The 24,798-nt window shown below is 63.5% G+C and overlaps 5 protein-coding genes across 13 annotated transcripts in view; 3 read left to right on the top strand and 2 right to left on the bottom strand.

The window, feature by feature from the left end:
• Positions 1–6,446, top strand: part of FANCA (FA complementation group A) — a 34,631-nt gene extending 28,185 nt beyond the window's left edge. For 2 of the 3 annotated variants that reach the window (XM_068411371.1, XM_068411370.1), the window contains exons 36-43: positions 803–915; positions 1,716–1,857; positions 2,854–2,916; positions 3,990–4,095; positions 4,499–4,574; positions 4,798–4,920; positions 5,328–5,424; positions 6,339–6,446. In XM_068411371.1, the coding sequence (XP_068267472.1) occupies positions 803–915; positions 1,716–1,857; positions 2,854–2,916; positions 3,990–4,095; positions 4,499–4,574; positions 4,798–4,920; positions 5,328–5,424; positions 6,339–6,446 (828 nt within the window). Of the gene's footprint in view, positions 1–802; positions 916–1,715; positions 1,858–2,853; positions 2,917–3,989; positions 4,096–4,498; positions 4,575–4,797; positions 4,925–5,256; positions 5,425–6,338 lie in introns of all 3 variants that reach the window. The other variant, XM_068411369.1, reaches the window with a different exon arrangement.
• A 76-nt stretch (positions 6,447–6,522) lies between these two features.
• ZNF276 (zinc finger protein 276) lies at positions 6,523–14,096 on the bottom strand. Its single transcript, XM_068411319.1, has 11 exons — positions 13,919–14,096; positions 12,438–12,747; positions 12,283–12,335; positions 11,265–11,762; positions 10,247–10,325; positions 9,168–9,248; positions 8,726–8,836; positions 8,573–8,648; positions 8,034–8,151; positions 7,731–7,830; positions 6,523–7,308 (listed from the first exon to the last, which is right to left on the bottom strand). The coding sequence occupies exons 1-11, from the start codon at positions 14,094–14,096 to the stop codon at positions 7,023–7,025; spliced, it is 1,890 nt and encodes a 629-aa protein (XP_068267420.1). The 3' UTR covers positions 6,523–7,022.
• A 145-nt stretch (positions 14,097–14,241) lies between these two features.
• Positions 14,242–19,434, top strand: VPS9D1 (VPS9 domain containing 1). 3 transcript variants are annotated; one of them, XM_068411151.1, is made up of 16 exons: positions 14,242–14,355; positions 14,619–14,691; positions 14,828–14,920; positions 14,999–15,161; positions 15,302–15,413; positions 15,562–15,624; positions 15,888–15,940; positions 16,014–16,101; positions 16,314–16,399; positions 16,481–16,938; positions 17,077–17,206; positions 17,294–17,487; positions 17,561–17,642; positions 17,740–17,844; positions 18,596–18,707; positions 19,347–19,434. In XM_068411151.1, exons 1-15 carry the CDS (start codon positions 14,242–14,244, stop codon positions 18,669–18,671), a joined length of 1,890 nt encoding a protein of 629 aa, XP_068267252.1. In that variant the 3' UTR covers positions 18,672–18,707; positions 19,347–19,434. The 3 variants fall into 3 exon arrangements, with proteins under 3 accessions (XP_068267252.1, XP_068267253.1, XP_068267251.1); XM_068411152.1 differs by having other exon boundaries at positions 14,244–14,355; positions 16,011–16,101; XM_068411150.1 differs by having other exon boundaries at positions 14,244–14,355; positions 14,828–15,161.
• On the top strand, positions 19,348–20,750 carry SPATA2L (spermatogenesis associated 2 like). Its single transcript, XM_068411611.1, has 2 exons — positions 19,348–19,785; positions 19,869–20,750. Exons 1-2 carry the CDS (start codon positions 19,348–19,350, stop codon positions 20,748–20,750), a joined length of 1,320 nt encoding a protein of 439 aa, XP_068267712.1.
• Positions 20,751–21,222: 472 nt separating this feature from the next.
• On the bottom strand, positions 21,223–24,743 carry CDK10 (cyclin dependent kinase 10). 5 transcript variants are annotated; one of them, XM_068411146.1, is made up of 13 exons: positions 24,648–24,743; positions 24,083–24,155; positions 23,805–23,876; positions 23,620–23,722; positions 23,396–23,477; positions 22,894–22,961; positions 22,659–22,711; positions 22,490–22,559; positions 22,317–22,418; positions 22,123–22,246; positions 21,918–22,057; positions 21,761–21,813; positions 21,489–21,687 (listed from the first exon to the last, which is right to left on the bottom strand). In XM_068411146.1, the coding sequence occupies exons 1-13, from the start codon at positions 24,741–24,743 to the stop codon at positions 21,584–21,586; spliced, it is 1,140 nt and encodes a 379-aa protein (XP_068267247.1). In that variant the 3' UTR covers positions 21,489–21,583. The 5 variants fall into 5 exon arrangements, with proteins under 5 accessions (XP_068267245.1, XP_068267246.1, XP_068267249.1 ...); XM_068411147.1 differs by having other exon boundaries at positions 22,317–22,376; XM_068411144.1 differs by lacking the exon at positions 22,123–22,246 and having other exon boundaries at positions 21,223–21,687.
• Between the last annotated feature and the right edge of the window lie 55 nt (positions 24,744–24,798).

The following is a 24,798-nucleotide window of genomic DNA, read 5'->3' as shown; positions in this document are numbered from 1 at the left end:
CAAAAAAGTCCATAAAACACAGATTTTTCTCTCTCCTGTGCCTGACTCATGCACTGTTTTACATGGGGTTACATGTTTTTGTTGCACGTGGTAAGCACGTACATCACCTTTGCGGAATGGTTCCTTCATGATGACTGGTCCTGCTAGAGGAGTTTCAGAGCACTGTGGTATAACCATGGTCACAAATGACCCTCTTTGCATTTCCAGGATGTGAAACTTAGAATCACAGAATTGTTTTGGCTGGAAACGACCTTTAAGATCGAGTCCAACCGTTAACCCAGCACTGCCAAGGCCACCACTAACCCATGTCCCTCAGCACCACATCTACACGGCTTTTAAATCCCCCCAGGGATGGGGACTCCACCACTGCCCTGGGCAGCCTGTGCCAGTGCTTGACAACCCTTTGGGGAAGGAATTGTCCCTGATCTCCAATCTAAACCTCCCCTGGCACAACTTGAGGCTGTTTCCTCTCATCCTATCACTTGTTACCTGGGAGAAGAGACCAACCCCCCCCTCGCTACACCCTCCTTTCAGGCAGTTGTAGAGAGCGAGAAGGTCTCCCCTCAGCCTCCTTTTCCCCAGGCTAAACACCCCCAGATCCCTCAGTGGCTCATCACACTTGTGCTCCAGACCCTTCACCAGCTTTGTTGCCCTTCTATAGAATCAACTTCTCATGTTTGTTATGAGTGTGTGTAAAATTTAGACTTTTTCATTAAGTGGGAGGAAAAAACCCCATACTTGCCTGCAGACAGCTGCTAAGTACACCACCACTAATGCTGCTGGTTTCCATCTTTCTTCCTAGCTTTGGTGGCCGAGGCTGGAGCCAGTACTTTGCTCTCAGTGGAAGAGACTCTTTGGGGCTCCACTTGCAGCAGAACTGGAAAGACTGAGGGAGTGGCAGTCCTCAGCTACCAGGTGTGTGTGCGGACCCGAGCGTGGCTCTGGGGCAGGAGAACCTGCTCTGAGGGGTCAGGGCCCAGGATGCCTCTTCTCTGGGGCAGGCTGGGTTTCAGCAGGCAGTATGAAATGCTAATGTGGTCTGAGGCGTGTGGGACAGCTACATACAGGTTCCTTCGTAGAGTTTAAACTCAAAATGGGTCATTATAATTATTTAGGCTGGCCTTCTGTGTTATGTGGGTCAGAGTGTTTCACCATAAGGAAAAGAGAATCTTTTTAGAGGAGATTTGTTTGTCCTTGTTAGACAAACACTGGAAATAGCCTTTAGCACAGGGTTGAGTCATTCGCTGGAGCTGCTGCACCCTTTGCTCCCTGGATTGGGTGAATCTCTGGTCTCCTGAAGCTACTGACTGCTCCTCTGCTGTATGCTTCCTTTACCTGTCCTTACGCTGTCTGTTCAGCATCCTGCTACTATTCTCCAAAAACTGGGAATTTAGTGTAAGAACCTCCTTGCAGGTTGTTGGATGTAATAATCATGTTAGCCATGGCCCTGTATACAGTTAACTAGCTGTCTGACCTCTGACAAAAGAGATTTGGGAATGCTGCTGTCCATTTCTAGACTTTTCTTTTTTAAACTGTCTCCATGTAGCATCCAACTGCACAGAAAAAAAAAAAAAAGAGAGAATTTTTTTGTCCCAATCACAAACTTCCACCCTTTGCCCAAGCCCCTGCCTTCCTCCTCATTCACAGCTGTGATTTCTTTGTTTCTTTTGTTTTTTTTTCCTCCAAACCCCTGACATGCTGGTTTTGTTTTCTAGCTTCCTTTCTTCAGGAGTGGTTTTCCCTCTCTCTGGCCCTCCTTGGATTTCGGCTGCCTTCCTCCATTGTACTGTTCAACAGCAGTCACCGTGCGGACGAGAGAGAACTGCACTGAAGAGGCTGGGGACTGACACAGAGCAGGCAAGACAGAGAAATTTAGATGTCTGCAGTTCTCTATGCTTGAAAACGAGAAGTTTTAACTAAGAAATGGTTGTTCTGAGGTACTGTGGTATCCCTGGTAAACCCTGTTGTGAAATCTTGCTGGTGACTAGTTGATAAAACGTAGCTGTAAATTACCAGTTGCTAAATACTCATCCTAGAGGCAAAGTTGTTGCAAACTTAAAACTTTTAACTCATACTGGCTCCTCTGTGAAGTCTGGCCCCCTCCTCTTGACACCCCCCCTAAAGTATTTGTGAGCATTGATAAGATCCCCCCTCAGTCAGCTCTTCTCCAGCTGAACAGCCCCAGCTCCCTCAGCCTCTCCTCATAAGAGAGATGCTCCAGCCCTCTGATCATCTTTGTAGCCCTTCACTGGACTCTCTCCAGTAATTCCAGCTCAGTCTGGGAAGTGAGTGCCCCTGTACCGAGACATTCATGGGTAAATCATGTTGAAGCTGAACCTGTGCCTTACTATTTACTCTTGAGTTTTATTGCTCTGGGCAGCAGCTACGGTAGCAGCTCCTCTTGCTATGGGATTGACTCCTCCACTGTTTGTACTGGTCTAGAGCCAAAAGCTGCTAGTCAGAAACTGGTGTCACTGAGTTGATGTGAGCATGTAGTACATGTGGAGTAACAGTGGCTTTCACCTCAAAAATCTGCCTTGAGATAGGAGGAGGACACCAGGAAGGGACGTGGTAGGGATCCAGAAAAGCCAGAACAAGTGTATGTCAGGGCAGGATTGCTGAGGTGGGAGGCTGCACAGCATCTGTGGGGGGCATGCCAGCTCTGGGCCAACACCAGCTCTCTCCAGGTTTACATCTGTGGTAGCTTGCTGGTTTTCCGTGTATTAGGGAGAATTGTCATCTGTTCTCTGCCTTGCTGACTGCAGCGAGCCTTGCTTCGAGACCAGGGAATTTAGTGTGGCATCTGACTCATCACCACAGATATAACTAACAGGCATTCTCTTTTCCCTGCAGCTTCTTGTTTCGCTGCTGTTCTTCTCACTCATGGATCTCATCTCAGCAAAAATAGCACCAAAGGTAAATTCAGCCCTCAGGGAGTTCTCATGATGCTAAATGTGTCTGATCCACCTGGTTTGCTGCCTAAAAATGCTTTGTAGCTGTACTATGAAGGCTGGCAGCTTGTTCTCCCAGGAGGAAGGGATCCGCAGTGTCCCAGAGCCTGCTGAAAGCCCTTCTGTCCCTATCAGATTAAACCTGCGTTTTCCTCTGGCTGACGTTATCTCCCCTTTCTCTACAGCAGCTTTTATTTCTCTTCCTGAATGCCTTAGTCTGAACAGGGGACTGAAAACTACACCTCCCAGGTAGTGCAGGAACCTCATCTCTCTTGGCTTTTGTGTAGCATTTCATGCTTGTTAGATGCCATTTTTCCCTGGGCTGGAAATGTACACGGTATCTCACAGGAGAAGAGGCCCCCAACATGGAAGGAACATTGGTTTGCCAAATGATTTAATGCTATTTAATGAAGGAAAAAAGATGACAAGTTTTTTCCAGCAGCTGTCTGCCCTAAGCACCCTCCTGGATGCTTTTTTCTGTCCCTTTGCTGTCTGCTCAGCTTTGAAGCGCAGCCCTTTGTGTAGTCACCTAACAGCTTGGATCAGGGAGGAGATTCAACTTAAAAATAATCATTTGGTCTCAGAGCTGGTCCTTGGGAGAGTCTGGAGGAAGAGTCATTGAGGGAAGAAATACCTTGAGCAAACAGATCTGGGAGGTTATTCCAATTAAATGAGTAATAAAAAAAAAACAAACCAAAACAAAAAAAATCCTGAGACGTGCTGTCACTAGAAAGGTGAGAGGGGAAAAAAGCTGCTGTGATGAGCTGGTTGCTCATCAATAGCATGTCCCCCTCTCTCACAAGTCATTCTCAGCTGAGCCCTGTCGTGCCCTGGTTTGGTGATGAAGGCTCTGCATCACCTCGGTGCCTGCTTGCCCGGGGGGAAGCCAGGCTGCCAGACGAGGGGAAAGACTTGGGCTAAAGTCACAGAGGGCCTTTAATAGAGTGTTTCGTGTACACAGGCTCTTAGGAGGGGTTCCTTTCTGCTTTGATGCAACTAAAGCCTAAGACAAACAGGCCTGTCCTTTCTGACACCCAGGAAGGAGTGGATTTTCAGACGTCTCTGGAATGGTCCCTGGAGATCTTGCAATGCCTGGAAGAGAGGGGCGCGTCCTGGCCACTTCTCTTCTACTCTTCAGAGGAAGGTGAGCGAGTCCTGCCACCGCAGGGTGGAGAGGTGAGGGTGGGTGCTGGGCAGGTGTGCCCCATCTCTGATCCATGAGCGTACCTGTGAGAGGGAACTGATGGGCCTTTGTAAGCAGCACGAAAAACACTTGCTTGAGTAAAAGATGAGAACATCCTGCTTTACCCTGCAGTGTGGTGACCCAGCTGATGATCAGGAACGACTGAAACTCAGTATTGTTCCCTCTGGTAGAGAAAGCCTCAGAGGGGACAGTGTTCTTGGGTCCCCAACCCTCTTGGGTCCTCACATCCAAGCACTAATGTTTACTGTGGGCTGGAAGGAAACTACGCAGCCCCTGAGCTGCTGTAGGAGTGGTGGTGTGAGGACCACTGAGGGTGCTCTGTGCTTCTCTCTGGCTATTGCAGACCCTGGGCAATACTCCATCCTGCGCAGTGCAGCCTCCGACTGTCACACGCGGCTCTTGCCTGTTGCGTTCTACAGGTAAGGTCCTGGAGGGCTCAGGAGGGAGGATGTGGCTGAAGATTTGCACTTAGAGGTTTCCCTCGTTGCCCTCCTGCTCCTGGCAGTGGGGTGGCCCTGCACACAGTGGGACTTGTAAACTGGACGGTGGCAACAGCACCAGCTGCGTTTGCCTTGTGTCTTTCTGTGTTTGAGTCTACCATGGAACCAGTGCTAACCACACAGGGTGTGTGACCTCCTCCAGCCTCACCCCTCGCTTTCACCAAGAGCTGCTCACCAGGGAGCAGACCTTCCTCCACGTGGCGCTCGATTTGTACATCCAGCTGCTGCGGCTCTTCGTGGAAGGGAAAGACCTGCCGCAGCCTGACCAAGAGGGCCAAAGCCCAGACCCTGCAGATCACGTGAGTGATGAAGCTCGGTCTTTTTTTCCTTCTTGTAACTGTGAATCCTATTCTTTATCCCTGCCACTGGCAGCAGCCCTCTTGTCCCCACCTTCCTGTACAAAGCAGAGGTAGCCTGTGTGGCTGCCTTTGCAGGGAGGCAGCTCGCTTGCACCCTGGGGCTGAGAGAAGCTGCTGCTGTCCTGCTGCTGCCTGAAACCTCAGGTGCCTGGCTGCTGGCTTGTCCTGAACTTGGGAGTGAACATAGCCACTGTGTAACCTGGGAACAGCCCCTGGGTACGGTGTAGCAGTTCCTGCTCCACTTTTGGTGGCAGGGACTGAAAGCTGGAAGTGACATTGCACGTGGCCTTGACGTGTCCCTTCTCCGTGTCCTCCAGGGCGATCCCTTGGAGGTGATCTCCACGGCCCGGCGGTTCCTGCTCGGTGCGATCCCGCAATGCCCTGCCCAAAGCTTTGGAACTGTACGACCGGTACGTAGAGATTTTTTCCTCTTCTCCTGTTGCTTCTGCCTGCACAGCCTTTCTCGGGCACTGATCCTGGGGAGGGCACCTGCTGCTCAGTGCTACAGCCACGTCCTCCCGTGCTGCAGGCTCAGTCTCAGCACCATTAAACCCTGCCCTCACCCAGTCCTGCTCCCACTCCTGCTGAAGGCCTGGGCTTGGGGGAAACACCAAGCACGGCGAAGCAGTGGGTGTTGAGGTCTCCCACAAGCCCTGTGGTGTCAGCTGGGAGCCCGTGTTATTTCTGCAGGAGTTGGCAACAGCCTCCCTCTCCTCCACCTGCATTTTGCTGAGAAGCAAAGTGAATCACAGAATCCCAGAATCAATGAGGTTGGAAGAGCCCTCTGGGCTCATCGAGTCCAACCATTGCCTGACACCACCACGGCAACTAGACCAGGGCACTAAGTGCCATGGCCAGGCTTTTCTTAAACCCCTCCAGAGATGGTGACTCCACCACCTCCCTGGGCAGCCCCTTCCAATGGCTAATGACCCTTGCTGAGAAGAAATGCTTCCTAATGGCCAACCTGAACCTCCCCTGGCCAAGCTTGAGGCTGTGTCCTCTTGTCCTATCACTAGTTGCCTGGGAGAAGAGGCCGACTCCCACTGCGCTACAACCTCCCTTCAGGTAGTTGTAGACTGCACTAAGGTCACTTCTGAGCCTCCTCTTCTCCAGGCTAAACACCCCCAGCTCCCTCAGCCGTTCCTCATAGGTCAGACCCTCCAGAGCCTTCCCCAGCTTGGTCGCCCTCCTCTGCACTCGCTCCAACACCTCAACATCTCTCTTGAAGTGCGGGGCCCAGAACTGGACACAATGATCCAGTGTTGCTGTAACTCACTTTGAGGCAGCAGGAGCAGGTCTAACGCTGGCTGCTTGCCCTCTCCAGCTCCTGGCCACGTGTGAAGAACTTGACCCGGAGCTGGGAGCCACCCTCCTGCACTTCTCAAGGCCTGCTGCGGCCATGGAGCTGGATGAGGAGCTGGTCCTGTTCTGAGGGAGGGCCAGGGACGAAAAAACCACCCTGACTCGGGATGAAGCGACAGCCAAGGTACTACCTCTCTCACCAGTGCTTTCTTTCAAATTACTTTGTAAATAATTTATTACAAGCATAACCATGAAGCTCTTGTTACAATAAAAAGTAGGTTACAAATTTCAGTTTAGACTTGCTTTGGGAATCATAATTTTTTTTGTTTTTCAAAACAAAACGTCTGCTTAAAGTCGCTCCCCTGTCCTGTGTGCTCTTAGAGCCACCCGAGGGCACTTCTGTGCAGGCCACAGCTCGCACAGGCAGGGAACGCTTGTGGTCAACGTTGTTTCTACACCTGTGTGCGTGGGGAGAAGGGGAGCACGAAGGGGTGCTGCCTTCCCCTGGGGTCAGACAGACTCTTAGTACAACACTGCTGAATCGGACGTGAGCATGGAGAACCACAGCATGGTAACAAGCTTTTTTCTGAGCAAGCTGAAGCTAATTCCACCGAGTTCTTTGGGAGACTAAAAATGTAGATTAAAAATCTCCACTCTGCCATACGGTTTCTACAGGGGCTGGACTGGGAAAGCATCCCCATCCCTCTCAGGTGGGCTCCTGCTCTGCAGTCACTTCTGGCTTTACTGCCTGGCTTTCTGAAGTCCCTGAAGCATTGATGATGAGGATGGGCTCTGTCTCCAGTGGCTTGGCTTTGTCCTGAGTCTGGGTCAGAGGGTGCACCATGGACATGTGGACATTCAGGTTATGGGCCTTCTCGAAGCGCTTCCCGCACTGGTCGCAGGCAAACTCCAGCTCCGTCTCAGCTTTGTGTTTGGTCATGTGGTACTTGAGCGACGCTCGCTGCCTGCACTGGAAACCACAGATTTCACACCTGCAAGGCAAAGGGGAGGCTCAGCACCCAGCCTGCGGCCACAGCGGTGGCCTTTGCCCTCTGTCACGCTGAATAAGCCCACGAGAAGATGACCCCAGCCTCAGAGCTGCTCTCCTACAACTGCCCCGCTCACACACCACGATTCTCCTCCTCAGGCCTCCAGCCCATCGCTGGTAGCTGAGCATTCACCTGCTGAACTCTGAAGGGCAGCAGGCTCAGGAGGAGGCACAAGGGCTGGCTCAGCAACGGGGAGCTCAGGAGCCAGAACACGGTTGTGGATGAGCATTTGAAATGATTCAGCCAGCTCCAGGCAGGGTTTGTATCACAGCCTGCCTCGGGGCTGAGGACAGTGAGCTCAGCAGAACTCCACTCCCCCTCCTACCCTTTCCTTAGCCACGAATGGAGGGCTGGTGTGCACTTACTGGAGGGGCTTTGCTCCCGAGTGCCGCATCTGGTGGACTGAGAGGTGCTTGCGTTGCTTAAAGGTCTGCCCGCATTCATCACAGATATAGTTACGTACCTCTGCAACGGAAAAAGGGAGAGAGTCATCGACCCTGCTGCTTGCTTAGCACATGAAACACACACAGAGCTGCCCACGCTTGCTGGTGGAGTCTGAATTCCTCCCCCTGCAGTTCTACGCCCCACAGAGCCTTGCTGTGGCACCTCCAAGCCTTGTGCAGCGAGTCCTCGGGTGTTTGTAACCCCTGTGGCCTGCCAGGACGCACCTGTATGAATGAGTTTCACGTGCCGCTGTAGGTACCGGTCAATCATGAACACCTTGTTGCAGCCAGGGTGAGGACAGGGCCTCTCCCGAACCTCCTCGTGGTGCTCTTTGATGTGTTTCTGGAAAGAAAGGACAGAGCTGCTACTGCTGAGCGTCTAGCAGAGATCAGGGCTGCATTTTCCCCAGTGAAAAACTTGGATCCCCTGATAAATGAGACCCGCCCCCATCGTGGCAGGCTGGCACATCAGCGCTGCTTCCCTGTGAGAAACCACAGGCTTGCATCCAGATCTACCCCTGGCAGCAGGGGCTGTAAGAGGACAGAGCAGAGCCAGCAGCAGACTTCCAGCACAGGAGCAGCACGCAGAGCCAGAGCTGCTCCTGCTGCTTTTGGGAGCACAGAAGGCGGCCTTGGACTCTCAGCAGACCCCTTTGTTCAGCTGCTTCCTGAATTCCATCCACCAGGGATCCCCTCCTCATACAGAAACGGCTCTGTAGTACTCAGAGCTACAGGCTGGAGACAGGGGCAAGCCCTGAGCTCACCTTCATGCCATCCGCCGCTCTGTAGACAGCCGTGCATCCCTGGTAAGGACACTTGTAGATGGTCGGCAGCTCCTCCCTGCAAAGCACAGCCCTGCCATCAGCCACGGGCCGAGCCCCAGGGGGGCTGCCCAGCTGCCACCGCCTCCTTCTTACCTTTCACATTTGATTTTTTTTTTCCAGCCTGGCTTAGGCCCCGGCTTCTTCCTTATTTTGGGCTCTTCTGCCTTCTTCGCTTCTTTGCTGTCGCTTTTCTTGCTAGAAACCCTCCGAGAAGGAACAAGGCAGAAGGACAGCGGGTTAATACTTGACGTTGGTTGTAGTCCTCCCACCTGATGGTTACCCCTGGTCTGAGGGCTCAGCCTGCTGCCTGACCTGGCACAGCATGACACGCATGACGAGTACGTGTGAGCAAAGCTGTGGTAATTGGTGCCAGGCTTAGGGCAGAGGGATGTGGCCCAGCCTCAACCCCATGGGCAGCTCAGGGAACGCAGGTGTGGGGATGTGGAGGCCACAAGGCCACGAAGAACAGCGATGGTGCTGGCCCAGCTGAGCCCAGCCCAGCAGAGCCCTGCTCCCCACGCAGCAAGCTCCTTACCTCTTTTCGGGGTAAGGCTCGAAGGAGTCATCTGAAGATTGCACGTTTCTCTTCTCACTTTCATCGTCACTCAAGAAGTCCCTGAGAGAGAGAAGATGTCCTTTACTGACACAGCACCAGCAGCAACACGTGCTCTTCGCTCCCAGCGTGTCCATCTCCCCCCCGGCACAGCAGCCGAGGCTCCCCGTGTTCTCCTCCCCCTTCATCTCCCCAAGCAAACACAGCAAATAGCAAAATCGGGTCATTTTAGGACTAGATCTCTGTGAGAATAACAGAACCACGGTCAGGAGAACAAAAAATGGCTGTTACTGAAAATATTCATTGTTGAGGGATGTGCCACCGCTTTTTACACTGGGAAAAGTCATTTTGTAGAGCAAGAATGGAATATAATTGCCTGGTGCAGGTTAATTAAGCTGCAGGTCATTCTCTATTTCCTCATGTGTAGCAGCCACACAGGTTTGGGGTCAGGTTGGTTTTTTTTTCTCCTCTTAAGTTCTAAGCTACCCAAGAAGCAATTAATTCTGAAGCCAGGAAACAGGCAATAAATTGTCGTGGCACTTTGAATGTGACAGCTGACAGATTTAGCTGACACACTGAAATGAGCCTGCACTCGGCCGTGGGGTACTTTAGACTCGGAATGACTGGACTGGCTTATCAGTGATTTACAAGCCTCACTAAATACCTAAGGGTGAAGGAATTAGCCCAATCTTTGATCATACAGACTGCTAAACTGCCAGCGTCCCTCCTGCTCCCCAGTTAATCGCTCTCCCCGTGAGAAGCCGAGGGGCTGGAGCAGCAGCACCCAGGACTGAGCAAGCCCCCGCCTGGTTCCTCCCCCTGAGCAGAGGGGGAAACGAAAGAGGAGCAGGTTTGCTGGGAGCAGCCAGCAAACACGGAGAGCACACGCATGTGTGAACACACACACGCTGTGCAAACCCCCCCCTCAGCAGAGGCAGCGAGCTCTGCACCTCGGGTGCTGGTCCCAAGGGGGAACTGGTGGAGAAAGAGCTCTCCCAGGTGGGTCATTTCATACTCGCAAAGAAGACATTTAGGCTGTTTTAAACCCACTCTTCTCTCACCCCTCAGAAAGGTCACTGAACTCGTCTTTTACCCGCTCATCCGACGTTGCAGACAGAACCTGCTTCTCACTCAACTGTCCTAGGGAATGAAGGAGAACACGGTGCGTTACAAGGCAAAGCAGCGACAGCAAGCCCGGGGAGACAGCTGAGAAGGAACCAGCCACCAGCATGGCTCATACCACATGAAAATACGTGCTCCATGACACCTTAGTGATTATTTAAACCAAACTCTGCATCTCCTGTGCTTGGAGATCGCTCTCCCCGCGCCCCAGGGACAGGACAGCTTTACCCTGCAGGTCCCACGAGCACCTTTTGGTTTCCCCCATGACACCCGCTCTGTAACTGAAAGACTCGTCCCTGGGTGAGTCCCAGCTGCTGCTCCTCTCCCCAGCAGAGGACATCTCCCGTGGCTGTCAGAGCTAAACACAGCCCGAAAATCGGTGTTAATCCCCAAACGCCCCTTCCAGAAGGGAGGAGAGTGCAACAGTGAACCCACGTTAACTCGGCCCACGAGCAAGACCACCCAGCAGCTTCCCTCTGCGGAGAGAGGGGGCTCCTGCTGTTGGCATCACCTGCAGCCTCAGGGAAGCCCCTTCTTGCCAGCACACGGACGGGGTTTGGATTGAGCAGAAAGAAACATCTGGCAAATGCCATGCTGGGGAGCCAGCAACCGTTCTGCACCGCGTGATGGGCGTGCATCCCCCAGCGAGGGCAGGGCAGCGGGGGCCTGCCAGCCAGGCTGAGTCCCAGCTCCTCTACCAGAGGGGGAAATAGTGTGCAGGGCGAGGAGATGGGCTCCTTCTGTGTGATGTGATTGTGTGATGACTGAAGCCGTGTTCCCCCTTCCCTTCAGCTCAGCATCCCTCGTCAGAGGCGATTCTCCGGGCAACCGGGGTCTGCGTCCTCCCTGAGGAGCAGCAATCTCCGAGGAGGGGGCCCAGCCCCACCACGGCTGCCTGGGCCAGCTCTCCAGCTCCTCGCCCTCCCCCAGAGGGAGATCAGAAGGCCAATCCCTTACCTGTGGCACGGCTCAGCGGTGACACAGGCTGCGGCAGGGCCTTCTCCTGCACAGAGGCCGTGCTGTCCAGCTGAGAGCGAGATGAATCCCTGTTCTGCAGCAGCTCAGTCTCCATGTGCAGTGGCACCGATGTGGTCCCTTTGTTTGCGGGCTGCTGGCAAGGAGTTGCCCTTACTGGGGCATGCTGGGGTGTGGGAGCAGAAACAGCCCCGGCGTTGTCTGGCCCTGCCCCGTTGTCAGTCAGGCACTGCGCCGTGCTCTTGTCCCACTCCTGTTTGACGGACAAGGCGCTGTCGACGAGCACCGTGCTACAGTCCGACTCCGTGTCCATGACGTAGTCGTGCCCGTCCCCGCAGCCCCACACGGCGCGGATGATGCCGCAGTACTCGGAGGAGAGCACGCTCTGCAGGCTGGGCACCGACGGGCAGCTCCCGGCGTGCGCGTGCGTCCACGTCACCAGGCTGTGCAGGCACTGGGGGCTGGAGGTGATCAGGTCCACTGTGGGAGGGGAGAGGCAGCAGGCGCACGGTCAGTCCCCCCGGGGCCAGTGATGGGCACAGCCAGGCACAGGGAGGGGACAGGGCTGCGGACCCGCTCCCCCCAGGGCTGCGCTGGACTTCTGTGTCAGAAGGCAGGTGGGAGACACCCTAAAGGCGCCACACCCTGATGGACTGGGGTGGGGGCAGTCCCATCAGCTGCTGACACCATTAATTTTACAGCTGAAAGTGTATTTCTGATTGCCCCCAGTGTCCGATGGCGGCTGGGACAGGCCTGGCACGGCCACCCAAACCCGCTCCCCCTGCTCTTCATACCCGCCGTGTGAGCCTGCGCCACGGCTCAGCTCGGATCCTCCCAGGGAGCAGCGGGGAGAGCTCAGGGCAGAGGGGGAACCGTACCCAGCCGGAGTGGAGCATGGCTGTGCCAAGGGATGGAAGGGCCCTGCTGGGTGCTTGCTCCTCAGCACCCCTAAAACCCAGCTGCAGAGAGGGCAGGAAAGCAGCTCTGCGTGGGCACTCACCCAGACAGGAGGCAGCTCCTTCGGCGCCCGGCTGGGCCTGGGCCGCGCCGCTCCTGCAAACAGAACACCACAGTGGGACCTCGGGGGTGACGGAGGCACCACGCGCCAACCTACCTCCCCCGATACCTCCCCGGGGAGAAAGAAACGCAACGTACTTTCCTTTTGCCTTCACGTGGCCCGTGGGGGACGCGTTGACCCTCTGGATGAAGGTCCTGAGGACGCTGCGGCACTTGTAGAACTGGGCATGGCATTTCTTGCAGACGAACTGGGGGAGCGCGGGGTCCTGCCGCACCGCCACGCCGACCAGCCGCTGGAAGTCGCTGAAGAAGACCTGGTCCACGCGGCGCTGCTTCTCCGAGTTCTCCCCCATCACCGGCACCTTCCCGAAAGCATTGCGCAGGCTCCGGGAGGAGAACTTCCCGTGGCAGAGGCGACAGTAGCCAGTGCTCAGGGCTCGGACGATTCCTGCCAGGGAAGGGTGGGACACAGCTGCTGGGCCTGAAGTCACCAGCGTGCTGGAAGATGTTCCCCATCCCTCGCTGCAAGCCCCAGGCTGCCCCCGGAGCCGTAGCTCTGGCACACGCACAGAAAAGCCAGGCAGGAAGAGAGAGACCTTCCCTGTGACCTCCCTGCAGGTCGGGGCACCGCTCCCCAGCCGACTGACCCTAAAATCGGCCTTTCTGGCCTGGTTGGCATCCCCGGGGCTCGCTCACACACGTCTGTGCCTTCACCAACGCTGTCCCTGGCAACTAGCGATAGGACAAGAGGACACAGCCTCAAGCTTGGCCAGGGGAGGGTCAGGTTGGACATGAGGAAGCATTTCTTCTCAGCAAGGGTCATTAGCCATTGGAAGGGGCTGCCCAGGGAGGTGGTGGAGTCACCATCTCTGGAGGGGTTTAAGACAAGACTGGCCATGGCACTTAGTGCCCTGGTCTAGTTGCCATGGTGGTGTCAGGGCAATGGTTGGACTCGATGATCCCAGAGGGCTCTTCCAACATGAGTGATTATGTGATTCTCCCTCTCCAGCACTTATCTCCAGAGTATTTATAGCCGGGGGTTGTGTCTCTCAGCCGCCCCAGCCCTCGTCCCTCGGCCGCCACGGCGGTGCCGGCAGCCCGGAGCTGGGCAGGGAGCCGGTGACACCGGGGACACGGAGCTCCCGAGCGGGGAGCGAGGCCGACCCGGAGCAGCGGGGCAGGCTGCGAACCATCGCTCCCGGTTTGCTGGCCGCGCCGTGAGCCCGTCGGGCCTGCGGCACCCCCGCTCCGGGGAGTACGGCTCCGGCCCTCCGCCTGCCAGCGCGGCCCCTTCCCGGTGCTGACACAGCCCAGCCGCGCTCCAGACCTGAGTCCCGCCGCAGCCCCTGCCCCGACACCGCACGAACGGCCTTCGGGGCGATCCGGGGTCCCGCTGCCCACCGGGGAGCCCCGGGGGGTGGGCTATCGGGGGCTGACAGCTGCCACAGCGCAGGGCGGGTGCCGGCCCGGGGCCGTCCCCGGCACCGCGGGCGTTGCCGCCGCCGTCCGCCTGTCTCCAGCCACCCAGCGTCGAACCGTTCAGTGACCGGCCTTATCTCCCCGCCCAGCCCCACCGGGAGCGGGGCCTTCGGCTACCGGCAGCCCCGCCCGGGCCTCACCTGCCTCCGGGGCCCCGCCGAGGGCGGCAGGCCGTGTCCAGGCGGCAGCCGCCGGGGCCCACCCCGCGGGGGGCTCGGGGCCTCGCGCCGCCGTACCGGGGCGCCGCCGGGGCTCGGGGGACGCCGCGCCGGGGCCGCCCGCGGCCGCCAGGAACCGGCCGCGACGATCGCGCTTCATCGCCGCCGCCGCCGCCGCCGCGGGCCCGGCCCGCCCCGCCCGGCGCGGCGCCCCCTGCCGGCCGGAGGACCGCCCCGCCGGTCCGGCTCCCGCCGCGCTCCCCCGGCGCCGCGGCCCGATCGCGCCGTTCCGGGCGGCGGCCGCCATGGCCGCGGCGGGCGGCGACGGGCCCGGGGGGCCCGGGGCGGGCCAGGCCCTGCAGGCCGCCATGAGGGCGGCGAGCGGCGCCCTGGAGATGGACAGCGCCGGGCGGCCGCGGGTGAGCGCGCAGCGGGACCCCCGGGCCGCACCCCCGGGCCCGGCCTCCCCTCTGGGTCCCCACCGGGGCCATGGAGTCCATTCCCGGGCAGGCTGCGGGGTCTGGGGGTCCCCGGGCCGCCCCCCGCCCGGCCGGAGCCCCCACACCCCCGGGGAAGGGCCCGCACCGCGGGGCCGGGGGTTCACGGCGGCTGCGGCCCCCCCTGGGCACCCGGCGGGGCTGGGGCTGCCCGGGGGTCCGGGCTGAGCCCCCCTCTCTGGCAGGAGGCCTACGTGCAGTACCTGCGGAGCATCGCCGGCATCGCCCAGGCCCTGCAGGAGGAGGCGGCGGGGGCAGGTAGGGCCGGACCCCCGGCAGCCCCCGGCCCCGCTCCCCGGCTCTCGGGGAGGGCAGAGCCGCGGCAGAGCGAGCCGGGGCCGGCGTGAGGCCGGTGACCCCGCCGGTGACCGCAGCCCCCTGCCCCTCCGCGCAGACGGCAGCGGGGGGGTCACCCCCGACACCCCGAAGATGCTGAAGCTGGCGGAGCAGTGCCTGGAGAGGGTCAAGTCCATCGCGGCGGCGCTGGGTGAGCGAGGGGTTGGGGGGTCCCGGGGGGGGGCCAGGCTGGTGGCAGGGGGGCAGCTGACCCGTGCCCCCTCCCCAGGGAAAGCCCAGGCGAAACCGGCTGCGCAGGAGCGGGGCGGGGGCCCTGCTCCCCTCCCCAGGCACCGCCGGGTCCTCTCGGACGAGGGGGCGAAGCTCTCTCCCTTCGTGCCGCCCGAGATCTTCCAGAAGCTGCAGATCGCCGAGGCACAGAGCGCGCGGAAGTACGTGGGCTCGGACACGGGGGGGGCTGGCGTCTGCCCCCCAGCTCTGCCGGGGTGCCGGGGCGGGGGCACGGCAGGGAAGGGGTCCCGGGTCGTGTCACCGTGCCCTGCGGCGGGTGCTGAGGGCTTCTTTCCGACAGGGAGCTGACGCCGCTGGAGGAGGCGTCTCTGCAGAACCAGAAGCTGAAGGCGGCCTACGAGGCGCGGGTGGCACGGCTGAACCCCAGCCAGGCCCTGCAGAAGACCTCCCTGGCAAGTGGGGAGCCCCCCGGGTGGGGAGGGAGGGCTGCTGTGAGGGGAGAGGGTCCCTGCGGTGCCTGGGGGCCGCCTCCTCCCTGCCAGCCACGCTGGTGGCCGTGGGCTTTGGGCAGACGTCCCCAACACGCCGCCTGCTTCGCAGACGCTGTCCCTGCAGCGGCAGATGATGGAGAACCTGGTGATCGCCAAGGCCCGGGAGGAGACCGTATCCTTCCCGGCGGGAGAGAGCTCTGAGCGCCGGCCCTGCGGCCGTGCCGGGCTCCGGCAGAGCCCCACGCGCTGCCCGGGCGCCTGTGCCCTGTCCCTGCACCGACCCACCCCCTTGTGGGGTCCCGGGCCTGTCCCCTCCCAGCTGATGGGCATGGAGGTGGGCGAAGGGCTGATCCCGGCCCCCAGGCTGCCGGGGCTGTGCCGGGGCGGTGGGCGAGCGTGCGGGGGCTCCTGAGCCTTAACTCTGCCGTGGCCCAGCTGCAGCGGAAGATGGAGGAGCGGCGGCTGCGGCTGCAGGAGGCTGCCAACAGGTGAGGGGGTGTCACGGCGGGGGCGCGGGGGCCGCCCTGGCAGTGCCCTCACCCCGGACCGTTGCATCAGCAGGAGGTTCTCGGGCAGCGTGGCCCTCACCCCCGAGGAGCAGGAGCAGAGAGCCCTCTACGCCGCCGTCCTCGAGTACGAGCAGGACCACGTGAGTGGAGGACCGTGCAGGATGCGTGCCGTCCTTGGGTGCCATGGGGCAAGAGGCCTTGACACCCCTGGGTGCTGCCGGGACAGGGTGCTGTGCTGTCCCCGGGCACCGTGGGGGCAGGACACCGTGCCATGGGGCAGGGTGCCGTGCCATGGGGCAGGGTGCTATGCCGTGGGGCAGGGTGCCGTGCCATCCCCACCGATGCTCCCCAGGAGTGGCCGAGGCAGTGGAAGGCCCGGCTGAAGCGGAGCCCAGCAGACCTCTCCCTGGTGTCGGGGCTCTTCTCCTGCCTCCTCAGGTAGCACCAGGGCCCTGCTTGGAGCGAGGTGCCCCCCACCCGCCCCTCGCCCCCCTGCCCACCCCCTCCCTCTGCTTCCAGCTTCCCCGAGCACCCCATTGCCCAGCTCCTGCGCCGGCTGCAGTGTGCGGTCTACGCCCGCCTCTACCCGGTCGTCAGCCGCGGCACCGCCGACGCCGCCCTCTCCGTCCCCTCGCTGGACGTGGGGGGCTCGCTGCCAGCCGAGCCGGGGGGCCGCCGCCTCCGAGCCTCCCGCAGCCTCCACTGCATGTTCTCGGTGCCCGAGCACGGCCCGGCCGGGCTGCGGCACAGCCTGTCCGGCACGCCGCTTGCCGACGGCACCCCGAGGGCGGAGGGCGGCTGGCCGGGGCCGGCGGCGGCCCCCCAGACCCCCCGGGAGAGCTCCTTTGAGGACCTGGAGCGGTTCCTGGCGTCACCCGAGGGCTGGGCCCCCGGGGAGCCCCCGGATGGCCCCGGGCAGGAGGCGGCGCTGCCGGAGCAGCTGAAGGGCGTCGTGCGGGACATCCACAACGCCATTGGTGAGGGGCGGCCGGGGGGCCGTGGGGGGGCTGTCTGGGAGGGCAGGGGCCCCCTGCACCCCGTTGTTTTCACCAGGGGGGGCACGGGGGGTCTGGTGGGCGCCCGCCGAGCGTGCTGCGTAACCCGGCCCTTCCCAGACAGGCTGCTGGCCCTGACGCTGCTGGCCTTCGAGGGGCTGAACACGGCCGCCGGCAAGGACCAGAGCCTGGCGTGCCTGGAGGAGGCCTTCTTCCCCCCGCTCTGCGCCCCGCTGCTGGCCCTCTACAGGTACCGTGCCCCCCGGGGCTGGGCTGAGCCCCCCGCCGCCGCCCCCCGGCCCCCCGCCCCGGCAGCCCCTCGCCTCTCCGCCCGCAGGAGCGTGCACCGGCCCCGCGAGGCGGCCCTGGCCCGCAGCATGGAGCGGCACCGCCACGCCAGCCCCGCCGACATGGGGCTGTCCTCCCGGCTCCTCCCGCCGGCGCCCGGCCGCCCTGCGTACGGCTCCGCCATCGAGGACCTGCGCCTCATCCCACTGGAGACGTGTCCCCGCAGGAAGCTGGAGTGCGTCGGTGCGTGGCGGGGGGGTCTGGGGGGGGACACAGCGGTGGTGGGGTGGCCCTGAGCGCCCGCTCTGTGCCGCAGCGCGAGCCCTGCGTGGCATCTGCGAGTGTGCTGAGGAGTACTGCGGTGCCCGGGACGGCCGGAGCCCTGCGTGTGCCGCCGTGTGAGTACGGGGGGCGTGGGGGGCACGGGGGGCTGCCAGCCCCACGGCCAGGCAGGGCAGAGCCGAGGCCGTGGCTGACGGTTCCCGTTGGCGGCAGCGGGGCGGACGACCTGCTGCCCATCCTGTCCTACGTGGTGCTGCAGACGGGGCTGCCCCAGCTGCTCTCCGAGTGTGCCGCCATGGAGGAGTTCATCCACGAGGGGTAGGTGCGGGGGGCGCGGGGCCACCGGGACGGGGCTGGAGGCGTGGGGAGGGGAGCGGGGTGGGAGCCGCGGCTCCGGTGGGCACAGGGCTGTGGTGCGGGGGCCGTGGTGGTGTCCTGGCCATGATGGTGTGATGGCCATGGCAGTGTCCTGGCCATGACGGTGGCCGTGGTGGTGTCCCGGTTGCAGCGGTGTCCCGGCCTTGAAGGTGCCATGGCCATGGCGGTGTCCCAGCTGTGACGGTGGCCATGGGGATGTCCTGGCCGTGGCGGTGCCATGGCGGTGCCCTGGCTGTGGCCGTGGTGGTGGCCATGACGGTGCCATGGTGGTGTCCTGGTTGTGGCCGTGATGGTGGCTGTGTCCTGGCTGTGGCGGTGTCCCGGTTGTGGCCATGACGGTGCCATGACAGTGCCTCAGCTGTGGCCGTGGTGGTGGCCATGACGGGGGCGTCTCCTGGCCATGGCAGTGTCTCGGCTGTGGCTGGGACGGGGCCGTGGCGGTGTGGTGGCCGTGGCAGTGTCCCGGCTGTGGCCATGGTGGTGGCCATGTCCTGGCCGTGGTGGTGTCCTGGCTGTGGCCGTGACGGTGCCGTGGTGGTGTCGCGGTTGTGGCCGTGATGGTGGCCGTGCCGTGGCGGTGTGGTGGCTGTGGCGGTGTCCCGGCTGTGGCCATGACGGTGGCTGTGTCCTGGCCGTGACGGTGCCGTGACGGTGCCCCGCCGTGACGGTGCCGTGGCGGTGTGCGGCGCAGGTACCTCATCGGGGAGGAGGGGTACTGCCTGACGTCCCTGCAGAGCGCCCTGTCCTACGTCGAGTCCCTGCAGTGAGGCGGCACCGGGGACCCCTCCCCACGCGGGGCACAGGCAGGTGCCGCTCCCCGACGGGAGGGGGAAGACCGGGGGGGTGGGACCGGCCGAGGCTGGGGTGACCGGGGGGTCCCGGGGGGGACCCTGGGTGCCCCCATCCAGCCCCGGGGCGCCGCTGCTCCCCCCGGCCTCCAGGGGGCGCTGTGGGCGCAGGATAAGCCCCTCCGCCGAGGGGGCGGAGCCTCGGGTGGGCACCGCCCCTCCCGGTGACGTCACTGCCCGCGGTGGGCGGAGCGCGGGAAGCGGAAAAGGAGCGCGGGAGGGGCTCGGGGCCGGGGGGGTCCGGCAGGTGGGGGGGGACCGGGAACGGGGGGGGGACCGGGGGGCACGGCGGGGAGGGGGCTGGCGGGGGGAACCGGGACCGGGGGAACCGGGACCGGGGCGGGGCACGGCGGGGGAACCGGAGAGAACTCAGACCGGCGGGGCACGGCGGGGGGGGTAGTCGGGGGGAACCGGGCCCAGGTCGGGAACCGGGGGGAACCAGGCCCGGGGGAGGCCGAGGGGAATCGGGGGGTACCGGGCCGGGGGAGGCACGGCGGGGGGGGAGCGGGGGGAACCGGGCCCGGGGCAGCGTGGTGGGGGGCGGGTTCCGGGGTCGGGCTCTGGGTGCGGGGTCTCACGGTGCTGCACCCCCAGGATGTGCGCGGGGTCGGTGCTGCGGCAGGAGTACGGCCAGGAGCCCCGGGAGCCGTACCGGGAACCGTACCAGGAGCAGCACCGGGAGCAGCACCGGGAGCCGTACCGGGAGCAGCGTCTGGAGCCGTACCAGGAACCGTACCGGGAGCAGTACCGGGAGCAGTACCGGCGCTGCCTCGAGCAGCAGTTCCGCGGGGGCCGCGCCGGGCCCTGCTCCGACGCCTCCTTCGGGGAGCGGCTGCGGCGGCGGCTGCGGCTGGAGCCGGGGGTGCTGGGGGCCCTGCAGGAGGACGCCCCGGCCCTGCTGGCCCGCGCGCTGGGGGGCTGCCCCGACCCGGGGCCGGTGCTGCGGGGCCTGGCCAGCGCCTTCCGGCTCCTGGAGCTGGCGGCCGCCAACCTCTACCTCTTCCCCTGGCGCAAGGAGTTCGGCACCGTCCAGGTGAGCACCCGACGGGCCGGGGGCGGCGGGGGGCCGCGCCGGGGGTGCCGGTGTCTCCAGCCGTGCCCCCGCTCTCGTTGCAGACCTTCTCCGGCGCCTACGTGCACTCGCTGCGCCCGGCGCTCCCCGAAGCCGACCTGGAGCGGAGCTTCGGCCGCCTGGGCTACGAACGGCGCGACCGGCACCGCCTGGCCCTCTCCCGGTTGCCCCCCGGCCCCGAGCTGGTCGCCGCCGCCTGCGGCTTCTTCGCCTGCCGGCTGGAGTGCGAGATCCTGGCGGAGGTGGTGCTGCGGCTGCGGCCGCGCCGGCTGCGCGCCGAGGACCTGCTGGAGGCACGCCGGCGGGCCGGGGACGCGGAGGCCTGCGTGGAGCTGCTGCGGCGGCTGGGGACGCAGCGCGGGGCGGCCACCGACTGCGGCGACAGCGTGGATCTCTACGGGGAGACGCCGGCCAACCCCGAGGACGCAGCCCCCCCAGCGCCGTGGAGGGACCCTGGCAGCCCGCGGGGTGCTCAGGAGCTGCCCGGGAGGGGCTGGGACCGCTGTGGAGAGGGCGAGCTGGGCCAGGAGCCGGTGGCCTCCGCGGGCAACCCTGACCCGGACACCTCTTGCTGCTCTCGCCTCTTCCTGGAGCAGCTCGGGGCCGGCAGCCCGCTCTCCGCCCTCGGCACGGGCAGCAGAACCCCCCCGGTGCCGGGGGAGCCGCAGGATTCGCCCCCCGCCACCCCCCAGGAAGCCCCCGAGCTGCCCTGCTACCAGCTGCACTCCTGCCTGCGCCGGGGCGCGCTGCCCTCCTACTGCTGCACCACCTGCCAGCAGCTGCACGCCGGTACCTGCGCCGCCGGCCAGGCCTGCCGCCGCCGCCACCGCGGCCAGGAGCTGCGCGGCGAGAGGCAGCGGCGGCTCTGGCTGCAGCGGACCCAGGTGGACATGCTGCTGGCCGACGGCTCCGCGCCCCGCTCCTAGCACCCTTGGGGTGCTGCCGCTGGCTGTGCCCGGCCCCCCGTGGGTGGGAGGGGATGGGGACAGCCACCGCTCAGCCCCAGGGACTGGGAGGGAGCGGGGCCTGCGCCGCGCTCTGCTTGGCCTGAGGACGGGCCCCTGCTCCAGCCCCGGCCCTCCCCCTGTACCCGGCTCGGTGCAGCTCAGTAAAGCGCGGTTGCCTCGCAGCGTGGTGTCTCCTTCTGCCCTCCCGGGGGTCGGGGTGGGGGCAGTGTCTGTGTGCCCGCTCCTGGGGAAGGGACACGGCCCACGGTGCTGTCTGATGCCAGGTCGCCCTACGGGAGCGGCTCTGGGCTCTGCCTGAGGCCAGTTTTGGGAGGCAGAGCTGGGTGGGGGGGTGTCCTTGGCCTTAGGACTGGACATGTGGCATGACGGAGGCAGAGCAGGGCCACAGCTCTGGAGCCAAGGGACGAGGCGATTCACTCCCCACCACTGCTGCTGGCAGGTGCTTTTATTGACAGCAAAGCCAGGGCTACCCCCCCACAGCCAGCGCTGGCCAAGGGCCCCCCGGGACAGGGCTGGCCCCGCCAGCACCCTGGCCTCTCCCTGCCGAGCCCCGGGGGTGCCAGCCCCCTCTCTCCTGCCCCCAGTGTGGCGTTCACCCAGCCCCACGCTGGGGCCTGCCTGGCTCCGGGGCATCCCCCGCCGCAGCCAGGCTGTCCCCGTGCCAGTGCAGCGGGGGGAAGCATCTGGGAGCCGTCCCGGGAGGGGATGGAGCCGTCCCGGGAGGGGATGGAGCCCACGGTGCTGGCGCTGCTCTGCCGAGGAAAGCCACCCTGGCTGGCGTGTGCCAGGGCTCAGGGCTTGGTGCGCTTGGCCTGGCTCTCCGTGCCAGCGCTGGCGGTGGCCGCCCGCTTGTTGCGGTGGTGGGGGAAGGTGGGCATGAGCTCCGGCTCGCAGGCTGCGGGGCACAGAGGGGGGGCTCAGCGGGGCCCCGAGCGCCCCAGCCCTGCCCCTGAGGGGGATTTACTCACGCAGGGGCTTCTCCTTGAAGTAGGAGCTGTCCAGGCAGTCTTTTGCCGTCGCCCTGCAGGGATGAGGGGACGTGGCAGAGAACCCCCGAGCTCTGGGGACAGCCCAGACGTGACATTTCCTCCCGCCCTGCCTGCCCCAAGTCCTGCCCACACTTACCGCTTCTTGGGATCGTACATGAAGAGGAAGTGGAGCAGGCGCAGCCCGGCCTCCGAGAGCCAGGGGAACTTGTGCTTGAGGTTGTTGTAGGGCTGCTTCCGCAGGGTGTACTGACAGGCCAGGGGCAGCCGGGAGAAACCCTGTGGGGGACGGAGCGTCAGGCGCGGGCAGGGCAGGCAGCAAAGAGGGGGGGGGCGGCTCTCACTGGCCAGATGTTCTCGTTGGGCGTCCCCAGCAGCTGCACGATGAGGTCGATCTGGTGGATCTCGGAGGTGCCCGGCAGCAGCGGCTTGTGGGCCAGCAGCTCGGCGAGGATGCAGCCCACAGCCCTGCGGAGGCGGGTGAAGCCCCTCCGCGGGTCGCCAGCCCCCCCCAGGCCCTCGCCTGCCCTCCCCTTACCACATGTCGATGCTGGTGGTCTGGGTCGTCATCCCCAGCAGCAGCTCAGGCGCTCGGTACCTGCGCAGGGCACAGCAGCGGCTCAAGGGGACTGTGGCAGAGCTGGCACGAAGGGTGTGAGGGCTCACCCGCGGCACCCCGAGCCAGCGCAGCCCCCAGCACCCGCTGCTCACCAGAGCGTGACGACTTTGGGGGTCATCGGCTTCGGCGGCATCCCGTAGGTGCGTGCCAGCCCAAAATCAGCTGCAACAGAGACTGGAGGTCAGGGGAGAGGCAAGCTCCACGCTCAGCCGTGCCACGGAGCGGAGCTGCGGGCACATCTGGGGGCTGCTGGGGGCTCACCGATCTTCACGCAGCCTTTGTCAGTCATGAGCAGGTTGGACACCTTCAGATCCCTGCGGGGGAAGAGTGGCTGGTCAGCACCAGCCTTCGGGCACGGCTCCTCCCGTAGATCTCATCACCCAGCAGCCTCCCTGCCCCGCCAGCACTGCCACACGAGGCCACGATTTGCCCACAGCGGGCTCCCTCCCGTCAGCCCCTGCCCCCCACGTCCCCTTGCCCGGCCTGCTGCGCCCACCTGTGGATGATGTAGTTCTCATGAAGGTACTGCAGGCCCCGGAGGACTTGCAGGATGATGCACTTCACCTGGGGACACAGGACAGAGCACCAACCTCTGCCAGAGCAGCACCAGCCAGGCAAAGCCCTGGAGATTAAACCCACTCAGGTGCCCTGTGGTCTGCCACATCTGTCACTGCTCTGCAGCGCGTCAGTCCCCGTGTCCTCCCAGAAGCAGCTCACAGGCTGCCTGGGGCACGTTTTCGCCCAGCTCTGTTTCCCTGCCGCTTTGCTCCAGCCCCAAACCCACCCTGGACCGTCCCTGGAGCGTTCTGTGAGAGCCAGCTCAGCCCACACTGCCCAGCAGTGCCAGCTCCCTGCTGCTCCCCAGCCCTGCCGAAGCCCAGCACAAGGCCCAGGGATCACAGAGTCTGGGGAGGCCGCGCTGGTGGCCAGGGGGTTCTGGCTGGAGTGGCAGCATCCCCCCCAGGAGTAATGTACCTAAAGCCTGGCCCAACCCTTACCTGAGCCTCTGAAAAAGGTGTCTGCATGTTCTCGAGGAGGCTGGCCAGGTCCTGCTCGCAGTAGCCCATCACCAGGAAAATGCTGTCATGGGCAAGACACAGTCAGGAGCCTCCCCCAGGACACCCCTCCGGTGCCCAGCGCAGGCCTGTGCTGCGAGGGGCGGCTCAGGGGAGCGAGAAGGGTCTGAAAGGCAGGGAGGGGAGGACAAAGAGGGGGCCCCCACCTCTCCAGATGGTTCCCTACAACCACCTCCTTCAGCTCCACGATGTTGGGGTGCCGGAGCTGCAGGAGCAGGGTGATCTCCCGCAGGCTGCTGATGGGCATTCCTGCGGGGAGCGACAGCCTCCACCACTGCCTCGAGCAGGGGCTGGAGCTGCCCCCACCGCAGCTCCCCCGCTCCTCCATTACCGTCTTTCTCATTGTCCATCCGCACCTTCTTCAACGCCACGATCTCATCTGTCAGGGTGTCCCGGGCACGGTCTGGAAAGAGCAGCACAGGCCACGTGCTCAGCACCAGCAAACGCTGGTTTTATCCCGTGCCCACAGGACCCCCTCAGCCTCGGTGCCCCCGACGGCACCCCCAGCCCAACACGCTCCCACTGCCGGGCTGTGGGCAGAGGGGCTGCAGCCCACCCAGGCGCTCGCTCTGCCCCAGGCCCGCAGGGAGCCGCCAGCGCCGCACTTACACACGATGCCGTAGGTGCCCTCTCCAATCCGATTCAGCTTCTCGAACTCCTTCACGCTCCGGCATCCTCCCAGCTGGAACCAAAGAGTCACCGGCGAGCGCTGGGGCAGCCCTTGGAGGCTTCTCACCACCCTCCCCGGGGACACACGGCCTCGGTGACACACTAACGCCTGCAGCCTCGCCCCTGCCCCTTCCCGGGCAGACCGCGGTGCCGCTCCGGTGCTGACGGGGCCAACCAGTGTTTTGGAAACACGGCGGGCACGGCCTGCCCCCGGCCCTGTCACCGCCCCCGCCGCCACTGGGAGCCCCCCTGTCCCCCACACTGCTGCTCCCAGCCGGCGGGACGGGTCTGCAGGCACCGCACACCGCCCAGCTCCTTCCCAGCTCCCTCTCCGGCAAGGGGGGAGCCTGCGCGGCCCCCGGCCCACGGCAGCCGCCCCCTCAGCAGGCCCTGGGCCTACCCACAAACCGTGAGCCTGAGGCGCTCCGGGACCCTCTTTGCCCCCAGACACCTCCGGGAGCGCAGGGACCCCTCTCCGCTCGCCCACGCGGCCCCGGCCCCTCACCCTGTCGGCCGCCGGCACCTCGAAGAACCCCTCTCCCCGCAGCCGCCGCAGCCGCAGCGGCTCCAGCTCAGCCTCGGCCGAGCCCCCCTCCGCCATGGCGGCACCGCGCATGCGCCGTGACGTCACGCAACACCCCGCCCGCCTCCTACGC

This window comes from Nyctibius grandis, chromosome 12, assembly GCF_013368605.1.
Source record: "Nyctibius grandis isolate bNycGra1 chromosome 12, bNycGra1.pri, whole genome shotgun sequence".
Lineage (NCBI taxonomy): Eukaryota > Metazoa > Chordata > Aves > Nyctibiiformes > Nyctibiidae > Nyctibius > Nyctibius grandis.
This window is presented reverse-complemented; position numbering and strand designations above follow the sequence as displayed.

Bases quoted from the DNA above. Each gene is read 5' to 3' on its own strand.
- SPATA2L (XM_068411611.1), top strand. From the start codon at position 19,348: ATGTGCGCGGGGTCGGTGCTGCGGCAGGAGTACGGCCAGGAGCCCCGG. The intron at 19,786-19,868 runs GTGAGCACCCGA...CTCTCGTTGCAG, and splicing joins AGGAGTTCGGCACCGTCCAG to ACCTTCTCCGGCGCCTACGT.
- ZNF276 (XM_068411319.1), bottom strand. From the start codon at position 14,096: ATGAAGCGCGATCGTCGCGGCCGGTTCCTGGCGGCCGCGGGCGGCCCC. The intron at 11,763-12,282 runs GTGAGTGCCCAC...CCCCTCCCACAG, and splicing joins AGGAGCTGCCTCCTGTCTGG to TGGACCTGATCACCTCCAGC. The intron at 7,309-7,730 runs GTAAGTGCACAC...TTTGCCTTGCAG, and splicing joins TCGGGAGCAAAGCCCCTCCA to GTGTGAAATCTGTGGTTTCC.
- VPS9D1 (XM_068411150.1), top strand. From the start codon at position 14,305: ATGAGGGCGGCGAGCGGCGCCCTGGAGATGGACAGCGCCGGGCGGCCG. The intron at 14,692-14,827 runs GTAGGGCCGGAC...CCCTCCGCGCAG, and splicing joins GGAGGAGGCGGCGGGGGCAG to ACGGCAGCGGGGGGGTCACC. The intron at 15,941-16,013 runs GTGAGGGGGTGT...TTGCATCAGCAG, and splicing joins CTGCAGGAGGCTGCCAACAG to GAGGTTCTCGGGCAGCGTGG.
- CDK10 (XM_068411144.1), bottom strand. From the start codon at position 24,743: ATGGCGGAGGGGGGCTCGGCCGAGGCTGAGCTGGAGCCGCTGCGGCTG. The intron at 22,560-22,658 runs GTGAGCCCCCAG...TCTCTGTTGCAG, and splicing joins CAAAGGCTGCGTGAAGATCG to CTGATTTTGGGCTGGCACGC. The intron at 21,688-21,760 runs GTGAGTAAATCC...TGTGCCCCGCAG, and splicing joins CTTCAAGGAGAAGCCCCTGC to CCTGCGAGCCGGAGCTCATG.